Source organism: Triticum dicoccoides, chromosome 4B (assembly GCF_002162155.2).
Source record: "Triticum dicoccoides isolate Atlit2015 ecotype Zavitan chromosome 4B, WEW_v2.0, whole genome shotgun sequence".
In the NCBI taxonomy this organism is placed as follows: domain Eukaryota; kingdom Viridiplantae; phylum Streptophyta; class Magnoliopsida; order Poales; family Poaceae; genus Triticum; species Triticum dicoccoides.
The window spans coordinates 683,714,461-683,727,533 of record NC_041387.1 but is presented as its reverse complement, the minus strand read 5'-3'; the positions used below and the strand labels follow the sequence as shown (position 1 = coordinate 683,727,533).

At 42.0% G+C, this 13,073-nt stretch overlaps 2 protein-coding genes across 2 annotated transcripts; one reads left to right on the top strand and one right to left on the bottom strand.

Annotated features, from left to right (window-relative positions):
* The first annotated feature begins 6,241 nt into the window (after positions 1-6,241).
* Positions 6,242-10,663, top strand: LOC119293121. Its single transcript, XM_037571683.1, has 5 exons — positions 6,242-6,427; positions 6,826-7,130; positions 7,259-7,456; positions 7,572-7,613; positions 9,915-10,663. Exons 1-4 carry the CDS (start codon positions 6,242-6,244, stop codon positions 7,603-7,605), a joined length of 723 nt encoding a protein of 240 aa, XP_037427580.1. The 3' UTR covers positions 7,606-7,613; positions 9,915-10,663.
* On the bottom strand, positions 7,508-12,839 carry LOC119292376 (26S proteasome regulatory subunit 7-like). The gene is made up of 5 exons (XM_037571236.1): positions 12,820-12,839; positions 10,971-11,095; positions 9,625-9,716; positions 8,718-8,844; positions 7,508-8,046 (listed from the first exon to the last, which is right to left on the bottom strand). Exons 2-5 carry the CDS (start codon positions 11,032-11,034, stop codon positions 8,036-8,038), a joined length of 294 nt encoding a protein of 97 aa, XP_037427133.1. The 5' UTR covers positions 11,035-11,095; positions 12,820-12,839; the 3' UTR covers positions 7,508-8,035.
* Between the last annotated feature and the right edge of the window lie 234 nt (positions 12,840-13,073).

Below are 13,073 nucleotides of genomic sequence, written 5' to 3'. Positions count from 1 at the left end.
TGAACCACGATGTCGAGGATTCGATCAATCCCGTATACAATTCCCTTTGTCTAGCGGTATTATACTTGCCCGAGATTCGATCGTCGGTATCCCGATACCTTGTTCAATCTCGTTACCGGAAAGTCTCTTTACTTGTTCCGTAACACATCATCCCGTGATCAACCCCTTGGTCACATTGTGCATATTATGATGATGTCCTACCGAGTGGGCCCAGAGATACCTCTCCGTCAACCGGAGTGACAAATCCCAGTCTCGATTCGTGCCAACCCAACAAACACTTTCGGAGATACCCGTAGTGCACCTTTATAGCCACCCGGTTACGTTGTAACGCAAAGCATTCCTACGGTATCCGGGAGTTGCACAATCTCATGGTCTAAGGAAATGATACTTGACATTATAAAAGCATTAGCATACGAACTACACGATCTTCGAGCTAGGCTTAGGATTGGGTCTTGTCCATCACATCATTCTCCTAATGATGTGATCCCGTTATCAACGACATCCAATGTCCATGGTCAGGAAATAGTAATCATCTTTTGATCAACGAGCTAGTCAACTAGAGGCTTACTAGGGACATGGTGTTGTCTATGTATCCACACATGTATCTGAGTTTCCTATCAATACAATTATAGCATGGATAATAAACGATTATCATGAACAAGGAAATATAATAATAATAACTAATTTATTATTGCCTCTAGGGCATATTTCCAACAGTTCGGTAGTGACTTGATCCGAAGTTTCATGATCACTATCATCAACTTCCACTTCAATTGGTGTAGGTGCCACAGGAACAACTTCCTGTGCCCTGCTACACACTAGTTGAAGTGATGGTTCAATAACCTCATCAAGTCTCCACCATCCTCCCACTCAATTCTTTCGATAGAAACTTTTCCTCGAGAAAGGACCCGTTTCTAGAAACAATTACTTTTGCTTCCGGATCTGAGATAGGAGGTATACCCAACCATTTCGGGTATCCTAGGAAGATGCATTTATCCGTTTTGGGTTCGAGCTTATCACGATGAAACTTTTTCACATAAGCGTCGCAGCCCCAAACTTTCAAGAAACGACAGCTTAGGTTTCTCTAAACCATAGTTCATACGGTGTCATCTCAACGGAAATCGTGATGCCCTATTAAAGTGAGTGCGGTTGTCTCTAATGCCTAACCCATGAACGATAGTGGTAATTCGATAAGAGACATCATGGTATGCACCATATCCAATAGGGTGCAACTATGATGTTCGGACACACCATCACACTATGGTGTTCCAGGCGGTATTAATTGTGAAACAATTTCCACAATGTCTTAATTGCGTGCCAAAGCTCGTAACTCAGATACTCATCTCTATGATCATATGGTAGACATTTTATCCTCTTGCCACGATGATCTTCAACTTCACTCTGAAATTACTTGAACCTTTCAATAATTCAGACTTGTGTTTCATCAAGTAAATATACTCAACATCTGCTCAAATCATCTGTGAAGTAAGAACATAATGATATCCACTGCGTGCCTCAGCACTCATTGGACTGCACACATCAAAATGTATTACTTCCAACAAGTTGCTTTCTTGTTCCATCTTACTGAAAACGAGGCTTTCAGTCATCTTGCCCATGTCGTATGATTTGCATGTCTCAAGTGATTCAAAATCAAGTGAGTCCAAATGGTCCATTTGCATGGAGTTTCTTCATGCATATACACCAATAGACATGGTTCGCATGTCTCAAACTTTTCAAAACGAGTGAGTCCAAAGATCCATCAACATGGAACTTCTTCATGCGTTTTATACCAATATGACTTACATGGCAGTGCCACAAGTAGGTGGTACTATCGTTACTATCTTATATCTTTTGGCATGAAAATGTTTATCATTACCATCGAGATTCAATGAACCATTCTTTTAGGTGCAAGACCATTGAAGGTATTATTCAAATAAATAGAGTAAGCATTATTCTCCTTACATGAATAACCGTATTGCGATAGACATAATCCAATCATGTCTATGCTCAACGCAAACACCAAATAATAGTTTATTTAGGTTTAACACCAATCTCGATGGTAGACGGAGCGTGCGATGTTTGATCATATCAACCTTGGAAATACTTCCAACACATATCGTCACCTCGCCTTTAGCTAGTCTCCGTTTATTCCGTAGCCTTTTACTTCGAGTTACTAACACTTAGCAATTGAACCGGTATCTCAATACCCTGGTGCTACTAGGAGTACTAGTAAAGTACACATTTGATTCAATGTATATCCAATATACTTCTGTCGACCTTGCCAGCCTTCTCATCTACCAAGTATCTAGGGTAGTTCTGCTTCAGTGTCCGTTCCCTCATTACAAAAGCACTTAGTCTCGGGTTTGGGTTCAACCCTGGGTTTCTTCACTGGAGCAGCAACTGATTTGCCGTTTCATGAAGTACCCCTTCTTGCCCTTGACCTTCTTTAAACTAGTGGTTTCACTATCCATCAACAATTGATGCTCCTTCTTGATTTCTACATTCGCGGTGTCGAACATTGCGAATAGCTCAAGGATCATCATATCTATCCCTGGTATGTTATAGTTCATCATGAAGCTCTAGTAGCTTGGTGGCAATGTCTTTCGAGAAACATCACTATCTCATCTGGAAGATTAACTCCCACTCGATTCAACTGATTGTTGTACCCAGACAATCTGAGTATAAGCTCAACGATTGAGATCTTCTCCCTTAGTTTGTAGGCTAGAAAACTCGTCGGAGGTCTCATACCTCTTGACGTGGGCACGAGCCTGAAATCCCAATTTCAGCCCTCACAACATCTCATATGTTCCGCGACATTTCAAAAAAAACGTCTTTGGTGCCTCAATTCTAAACCATTTAACATTACCGAACTATCACGTAGTCATCAATCGCAACATCCACAGACCACGTTCGAGGTCCAGCACACCGAGCGGTGCATTAAGGACATAAGCCTTCTACTGTCCGCATAATTGCTACTGTCAACTTTATACTATATTTTCTCTAGGAACATATCTAAAACAGTAGAACTAAAGTGCGAGCTATGACATAATTTGCAAAGGGCTTTTGACTATGTTCAGGATAATTAAGTTCATCTAATGAACTCCCACTCAGATAGACATCCCTGTAGTCATCTAAGTGATTACATGATCCGAGTCAACTAGGCCGTGTCCGATCATCACGTGAGACGGACTAGTCATCATCGGTGAACATCTTCATGTTGATTGTATCTACTATACGACTCATGCTCGACCTTTCGGTCTCTTGTGTTCCGAGGCCATGTCTGTACATGCTAGGCTCGTCAAGTCAACCTAAGTGTTTCGCATGTGTAAATCTGGCTTACACCCGTTGTATGTGAACGTTAGAATCTATCACACCCGATCATCACATGGTGCTTCGAAACGACGAACTTTCGCAACAGTGCATAGTTAGGGGGAACACTTTCTTGAAATTTTAATGAGGGATCATCTTATTTACTACCGTTGTTCTAAGCAAATAAGATGCATAAACATGATAAACATCACATGCAATCAAATAGTGACATGATATGGCCAATATCATTTTTGCTCCTTTTGATCTCCATCTTCGGGGCTCCATGATCATCATCGTCACCGGCATGACACCATGATCTCCATCATCATGATCTCCATCATCGTGTCTCCATGAAGTTGTCTCGCCAACTTATTACTTCTACTACTATGGCTACCGGTTAGCAATAAAGTAAAGTAATTACATGGCGTTGTTCAATGACACGCAGGTCATACAGCAAATTAAGACAACTCCTATGGCTCCTGCCGGTTGTCATACTCATCGACATGCAAGTCGTGATTCCTATTACAAGAACATGATCAATATCATACATCACATATCATTCATCACATTCTTTTGACCATATCACATCACATAGCATGCCCTGCAAAAACAAGTTAGACGTCCTCTAATTGTTGTTGCATGTTTTACGTGGTTGCTATGGGTTTCTAGCAAGAACGTTTCTTATCTACGCAAAAGCCAGAACGTGATATGCCAATTGCTATTTACCCTTCATAAGGACCCTTTTCATCGAATCCGATCCGACTAAAGTGGGAGAGACTGGCACCCGCTAGCCACCTTATGCAACAAGTGCATGTCAGTCGGTGGAACATGTCTCACGTAAGTGTACGTGTAAGGTCGGTCCGGGCCGCTTCATCCCACAATACCGTCGAAACAAGATTGGACTAGTAACGGTAAGCATATTGAACAAAAACAATGCCCACAACTACTTTGTGTTCTACTCGTGCATAGAATCTACGCAATAGACCTAGCTCATGATGCCACTGTTGGGTAACGTAGCAGAAATTCAAAATTTTCCTACGAGTCACCAAGATCTATCTATGGAGAGACTAGAAACGAGAGAGAGGGGAGTGCATCTACATACCCTTGTAGATGGCTAAGCAGAAGCGTTCAAGAGAACGGGGTTGAAGGAGTCGTACTCGTCGTGATCCAAATCACCGGAGATCCTAGTGTTGAACGAATGGCACCTCCACGTTCAACACACGTACAGCTCGGTGACGTCTCCCATGCCTTGATCTAGCAAGGATAGAGAGAGAGGTTGTGGAAGACTCCGTCCAGCAGCGGCAGAACGGTGTGGTGGTGGTGGAGGAGTGTGGCAATCCTGCAGGGCTTTGCCAAGCACCGCGGGAGAGGAGGAGGACTTGGGAGAGAGGGAGGGCTGCGCCAGAACTTGGGTGCGGCTGCCCTCCCACCCCCCACATATATATATGGGCAAGGGAGAGGGGGGCCGGCCCCCTCAGATCCAATCTGAGGAGGGGGCGGCGGTCGGGGGGTTGCCTTGCCCCCCAAGGCAAGGGGGCGCCCCCCTTTAGGGTTTCCCCCAAACCCTAGGCGCCTTGGGCCCTGGTGGGGGGCGCACCATCCCACTTGGGGCTGGTCCCCTCCCACACTTGGCCCACGCAGCCCTCTGGAGCCGGTGGCCCCATCTGGTGGACCCCCGGGACCCTTCCGGTGGTCCCGGTACGTTACCGATAGCACCCGAAACCTTTCTGGTGACCAAAACAGGACTTCCCATATATAAATCTTTACCTCCGGACCATTCCAAAACTCCTCGTGACGTCCGGGATCTCATCCGGGACTCCGAACAACATTCGGTAACCACATACAAACTTCCTTTATAACCCTAGCGTCATCGAACCTTAAGTGTGTAGACCCTACGGGTTCGGGAACCATGCAGACATGACCGAGACGTTCTCCGGTCAATAACCAACAGCGGGATCTGGATACCCATGTTGGCTCCCACATGTTTCGCGATGATCTCATCGGATGAACCACGATGTCGAGGATTCAATCAATCCCATATACAATTCCCTTCGTCTAGCGGTATTGTACTTGCCCGAGATTCGATCGTCGGTATGCCGATACCTTGTTCAATCTCGTTACCGGCAAGTCTCTTTACTCGTTCCGTAACACATCATCCCGTGATCAACCCCTTGGTCACATTGTGCATATTATGATGATGTCCTACCGAGTGGGCCCAGAGATACCTCTCCGTTACACGGAGTGACAAATCCCAGTCTTGATTCGTGCCAACCCAACAGACACTTTCGGAGATACCTGTAGTGCACCTTTATAGCCACCCAGTTACATTGTGACGTTTGGTACACCCAAAGCATTCCTACGGTATCCGGGAGTTGCACAATCTCATGGTCTAAGGAAATGATACTTGACATTAGAAAAGCTTTAGCATACGAACTACACGATCTTTGTGCTAGGCTTAGGATTGAGTCTTGTCCATCACATCATTCTCCTAATGATGTGATCCCGTTATCAACGACATCCAATGTCCAAGGTCAGGAAACCGTAACCATCTATTGATCAACGAGCTAGTCAACTAGAGGCTTACTAGGGACATGGTGTTGTCTATGTACCCACACATGTATCTGAATTTCCTATCAATACAATTATAGCATGGATAATAAACGATTATCATGAACAAGGAAATATAATAATAACTAATTTATTATTGCCTCTAGGGCATATTTCCAACACGTGCTGCCCCAGATCAAGGGCGCGCAGATGGAGCACCACCTCGGCGAGAAGAGCCCAGCACCACCGGCCACGCTCACCATCACCAAGGAAGGAAAGGAAGAACAGGTGGTCAACTTTGGATGATCCCTCTAGTATGCACAACAACAACTCCAAGGATTCTTGATGGGCTCTCTTTCCCCGCGAGATCCTGGCACAGGTCGCGATGCTCCCGACGTCGGCCGAAGTATGGCATGCCATCCATGCCATGTTTGCTGCCCAAAGCCAAGCTCAAGCGATCAACACCCGCATCGAGCTCGTGAATCTTCAGAAAGGTAACATGACCATGGCTGAATATCTTGGAAAAATTAAGAGTCTTACCGATGAGGCTTTATCATATTTTTTCCACAAGGTTTTTGGAGGAGACTTTATTAGATGATGGACTCACATGCAATTAAGCGGTGATTAGGGGGAGTGTTAAGATAATAACCCTTACGGTTATTAGGGGGAGTACTTATTTGTATATAAATTTTTTGATACACTCGAGATGTTAAATGGAAGGTGAGAAAAAATATTTCATACTGTGCATATGAACATACACACAAGAATACTTTTAAAGTTTCGACAGGATTTTTGTTTCATTTTTAATCAAAATACAGTTTCGTATTCCTCGCAAAAAAGAATAGAGAATTATTTTTTTCTTTTTTTGAGGGAGAGAGAATTATTTTTCTGGGAAGAAAGATAGGAAAAAGCATTCGGTCCTTTTTTGCATGTGGCCTGATTATCGTGAAGGGCCCAAGGCCCAAATAGAGGTCCCGGTCACACCCCCCAACTCCGCTTGCCCTAAGCACTCTCTCCGGATCCCGTCTCGCCGCCGCCGCCCGCGCTCTCTCTGCAGTCTGCACTCACCGCGATCCGGCCGCCCTCCCTGTCCGCGTTCCGAGGTCATGGCGCCGGCCTGCGCCACGGCGTGCTTCACGGGTATCACAGTTGCCGGGAACACCGCCACCCTGGTGCAGAGTATCTTGGATCTTGTGGACCGATTCAAGGCCATGCTGCGATCCAAAGCGGAGCTCCGAGTGCGGCGTGCCATTGACCAAGAAGGATCTAAACAGGTGCGTGCTTCTTCTTTTCGATTAGATTAGATTAGATTAGATTTCTGGCATATTTCGTCCTTGCTCACGAGGTCGTGTCCCAAGATTTCTGTATCGATTGTTTGGTGCTTGCGCGAATGCGAATGCAGCGATGACAAGGTGGAGGAGATCAAGGCCGAGCTGCAGATCGTGCTCAAGGAAGCCATGGACAAGCAGAGGGAGAAAGACCGTGCTGCGACCAACGCACGACTCAAGACCATGATCCTCAAAGAGTGTCCGTTCAAAGGCTGTGACGAGGCCTTCCTCTCCAGAAGGGAACTTAAGTTCCACTCCAAGAACTGTCACTGGTGCGTGCAAATTCAATCCCATTGCTTGCTTGTCCCACATCTAATCTAATCTAATCTAATCTCAGAGTATTTATTTCTTCACTAAATCAAACAATCCATCATGTCTGCTCTGCAGGGCCAGAGACATCAACCACCTCAAAATGGAGTGAAGACCGAGGTAATCCAATTTTGTTTGTTTTGCTGCTGCTGCATTTCCTCCTATTGCATACACTCGAAGCATTCCTTCAGTTTTGGGCAAGGCCACTAAAAACAGAGTGTCAGGATAGCAAGGAGCTGCTCTAGTCTAGTACTCCCTCCCCGTTCGGAATTACTCGTCAAGAAATGAATGTATCTAGATGTATTTTAGTTGCAGATTGATACATCCATTTTTGTGACAAGTAATTCCGTATTACAATTACACTTCATCTTGTGCTGCTGCTCTAGTCTGGACATTACAACATTTTATCTGCCCGAGCTGAGCTATTCGCACCCTCAGATTCATTTCGTGGGCATCCTAGCTCGCTAGGGACCATGGGACGCCCCAGCTTTGGCACATTTCTACTTCTGGATCTTTGTGCCTTGATCATATAGGGTTTAAATTTATCCCTCTCCTGCAAGCAACACTAAGATATCAGCGGGTGTCGTGTCACATGCATCTGTAAAATGGTAAAATGGTGACTATGGTATAATCAATGTAATCGACTTCTGGGACTTTTGTATAGTATTAAATCTTGGAAACAGGACAATAATCAAACAGAGGATGTCCCTAAATCTAAAACTTCAACAGGGTATTTATCTAGTGTTGACTGCTGCACATCATTTACTCATCTATCTGGTTCATAAAGTTTTTTGCAGGTCCTCATTTACTCCCTCTGTAAAGAAATATAAGAGTGTTTAGATCACTAAAGTAGTTATCTAAACGCTCTTATATTTCTTTACGGAGGGAGTATTTCAGTTGTCAATATCTATAACGATAAAAAAAAAGGCTGCACATCTTTTACTCATCTATCTGGTTCATAAAGTTAGTTACAGGTCCTGATTTATTTCAGTTGTCAACATCTATAACGATAAAACAAAAAGGCTGCGCATCTTTTACTCATCTATCTGGTTCATAAAGTTATTTACAGGTCCTGATTTATTTCAGTTGTCAACATCTATAACGATAAAACAAAAAGGCTGCGCATTTTTTACTCATCTATCTGGTTCATAGAGTTATTTACAGGTCCTGATTTATTTCAGTTGTCAACATCTATAACGATAAAAAGAGTATAACAAGACTTACTTTGTCTCAAAAATCTTCGTTTCAAGCTCGCTAGGTAGATTTGCATACATAGAGCATATATATCGTCCTGGATCTTTGTGCCCAAGCCTCTTGTTACTATTTGAATTTCTTCCTGTCCTGCATCACACTAGGATATCAATGGGGGGTTAAGTCACCTATGGTACAATCAATGTGCTCTATTTCTGGAGCTTTTGTGTAATTGTCTTCAACAGGGTATTGAATCAAAGTAGTCACAAGAGCTGGATTGTGGACAAGGCTAGCTCAGTTTGAGATTTAAATTCTCTTCTTTGCATACACATGTTGTAAGCTTATCCTTCGATCTTATTATCATTATCATTATCCGGTCTTGTTAAAAATCAAACTGTCCAGAATATATTTGAGTCAAACTGAAAGTGTGGACACAAAGCATAAACATAACATGACTCCTTGCAGCAAGAACACCTGAATTAACTGTTGCTTACTATATATCATAGTGCTTATCGCTACTCCCTCCGTAAAGAAATATAAGAGCGTTTAGATAACTACTTTAGTGATCTAAGCACTCTTATATTTCTTTACAGAGGGAGTAGATCATGCTAGTAGGCAATAGCCAAGATGTAACTCACTAGAGAGAACAGGCAACTTGCCGAACTATCATTCCTTCCTTGATATCAGTGGGGGGAACTTTGTCCGAACCTCCAGAAGATGTGATTGGCCTAAGATAGTACAATGATGACAGACCTTTGCGATTTGTTTTTTATGACATTTGGCATCATCAGTATTTGGACTTGTTATCTCCGTGCATCTAGTGATAATCACGACAGAATTTAATTTACTGTGAGGGAGATGATAAAGCACAAAGGTCACAACATAACCACTAGTTCTATGCATTGTAGAAAAGGTTAAGGCGGACATCCTGCTAATTCACCTGCAATGGTTGCTCCTCTAGCATCATCTGTTTATCAGGCACGAGATCCCACTGCCTTGGTGGAGCCAATCCAGTATCACGCCGCTTTATCCCTGCAATTAAATATCAAACTTGAAATAAGCTTAGATGTAACAAGGTGGAATTGCACGGGCACTTAGAACTGGAAATTAACCATTTATTCTGATGGTTTATTGCTCTATATGATGGTTTATTGCTTTATTTTTTTCAGGTTGACTACTTTGATTTACTCATAGTGAGTATATCTTAACCATTCTCTTTTGTGCTTGCAGGCTTAAGCAATGCCCGTTCTGGAGGAGGCCTGAACAACAAGGCGATCAAAATTAATAATTAGTATTGCTACATATTCATCAAAAAATGATTCCTGAAATTCTTGCCACTGCAAATTTTGTCTACTGGTGGCTATCGTATACACCTTTGAACGAGCCATAATATTAGTAGAGGAGAACATTGTCCAGTTTTTCTGTCACAACAATGAATATCCATGTGGTGGTAGACTTTAATCTGTTTGATTGGGTGGATGTGTGTTCTGGAAAGATATGATCTACAGTGTACTAGCTAGTTGATGATATTTGCCTAACTAGTTGTAATATTAGACTCGTAGGCCCAAAACAACGAGCTTTCTACCTGAATTTCTGAACATCTAAAACTTTAAAGCGCAGAGATACTGAGTGTATTAGAATTGCTGGAGCGTTGAAACCCACTGGTAAGTTGCATACATATTAGAATTCTTTGGTTAGGTAAAACTAGCCTCTGTAAGTGCAAGAACTAGCTCAGATATTTTGTACTCCCTCCGTCCCGAAATACTTGTCGCATAAATAGATGAAATTGGATGTATCTAGAACTAAAATGTGTCTAGATACATCCATTTCCCCGACAAGTATTTCCGGACGGAGGGAGTATTATGTTAGTTGTAGAACCAAAGTGGCATGCGTTAATTGAGTAGGAAACTGGCATGCGCTAATTGAGTAGGAAAACTAAAATGAGGGACGAAAATTTCAGTAATCGCCACTCAGCCTGGTTTTTGTGTTGCCCATAGAGTAGCTATTACTTAAACTACTCCCTCCGTAACACATGCCCTATGCAAAACCAAAAAACGTCTTACATTTTGGCATATAGGGAGCAAGTGATTAGTACTTCCTCCGTCCCATAATGTAAGATATTGTTGCATCCAGTATGTGATGTAACAAGATCTTATATTATGAGACGGAGTGAGTATATTGTACTAATGGTAAGGTAAGAAATGAGGACTACTTTATATGTTCAAAACACTATCATAACAGTAAAGCAAAGAAAGGATTTGGCAAGAAAAAAGAATAAATGATTACCAATGAGTTGATGTCTTGTGGACGTGGACACCTTATTCACATCACAAGACAACAAATGTAGCATCTCTGCCTGGCACTAGCAAACCCAAGATGCCTGAACAAAGGAATCCAAGGTCCTTAATTACCTGAACAAAAAGCATGAAAGAATTGAATGAATACCAAAATGAAGGACCTTCAGAATTCAGATAATGAAGCGATACTAGCGTACTACTCCCTCCGTCCCGAAATACTTGTCGGAGAAATGGATGTATCTAGACGGATTTTAGTTCTAGATACATCCATTTTTATCCATTTCTCCGACATGTATTTCCGGACGGAGGGAGTACAAAAGAAGGATACACGAGACGGTCTGGTAATTGTACAACAGAAGAAAAAGCTATTGCTAGCGAGGTAAGTAGTACTACAAAAAAAACATTGTATGGATTGGATGGGTATCTTTATATATACTCCCTCCGTTCGGAATTACTTGTCGCGAAAATGGATGTATCTAGAACTAGATACATCAATTTTCGAGACAAGTAATTCCGAACGGAGGGAGTGTATATATATAGAGAGAGAAATAGCGAGTGGACAGCTTTGGCATCGACACGACTGCTACCAAAATGAAAATGGGGACAGGCTGTGAACCACTCCATCTGTGCGCATATCCCCAAAAAACATGAGCACATACTTCAAAAAGTAAATAAACCTCACAAGCAAATGGACGATTTGACAGTGCACCAATCTGATAGAACCATGCTTGCAGAACGATTGTTAGACACATAAATATTGTTAACTTTATGTAACTTGATTAAAAAATCAAAAACCAAACAGAAACACAAAACAAAATTAATTTTTTTAAGTCAAATCAAATCACAAGCAAAAGTATGACTTCAATGTTCTTACTCTAAAAAAACTAACTCTCGGCTGTCCGGTATCTACTTGCCTCGAAAATGAATGTATCTAGAACTAAAATATGTCTAGATACATCCATTTCGGCGACAAGTAATTCCAAACGGAGGGAGTAGATGTCAAATTTCTATTTATTTTGCCTTTGGGACATAGACCAAAGGAAAACTCTTTGCTTTTTTTTCCTTTTTTTCTTTCGTAAAGCAAATAGATGCACCAAAGAAAATTTTCATAGTCCAACAATTTTCCTCTGCTTTTACTACCAAGCCAAAGAGGCCCTAAACTCGTACTCCCTATGTAAAAAAAATATAAGATCATTTAGATCACTACTAATCTTATATTTCTTTACAGAGGGAGTAGTATCAAGCAAGCATCTATCCTCCATTCACTAACACAAATGCTAGCCAATAACTCCCTCCCCGGCGCTGGTGAAAAATGACATTAAAGAATGTGAGGGTAAGTGCTAAGATAAAAAGGCTGAGCGACAGAGAGCTAGGCAAATAAAATGTACTACGCCGTCCCATAATGTAAGATATTTTTCTAACACTAGTGTAGTGTCAAAAAGCGTCTTATATTATGGGACGGAGGGATTACTTTGGATTGTTATCTCTGTATGTATGTATTAGGACCTATATAAGTTAAGTGGTACTAAGGGGTGTGGCAAAAGAAAAAGGAAAAAACTCAGCAAAGAGTGTTTCACCACCAAAAGAAGTAATTGCAAAGAAGAGGTTTGAGATTTATATTATTATTTTTCTTATAAAAGACAAAAGACTGCAAGAATGCTTTGAAAGAGTTTGAAATCCTTTTAGGAAAAATTCCGAAAGATCCAAACAGCCTGAAAACAGTACTCGATCGGGTGAATCTTCTTGTGAAGAAGGATTTATTTTCTTTTACTTTGTCCTCCGGTGATATACAAACAGAAGATTATAACAAATCAAAAACAAAAAAACTCTGCACATACATACACAGGAGACGGCCTAACAGGGCTGGGATATTCGTTTTACTCGATGGATGGGAAATATCCATCCATGTGTAATACTTGTGTAACATAAAATAGAGAGAGAGATCGAACCAAACCAACCTGCAAGACAAGAAAGAAGAATGGATTTGTTTTCTTAGATTAGATTAGATTAGATTAGATTAGATGAAAGAATAGCAGAGGACTCACCCATCAGACCAAGAGAAAAGGCGATGAAGGTCGGCAAACGTTGGCGC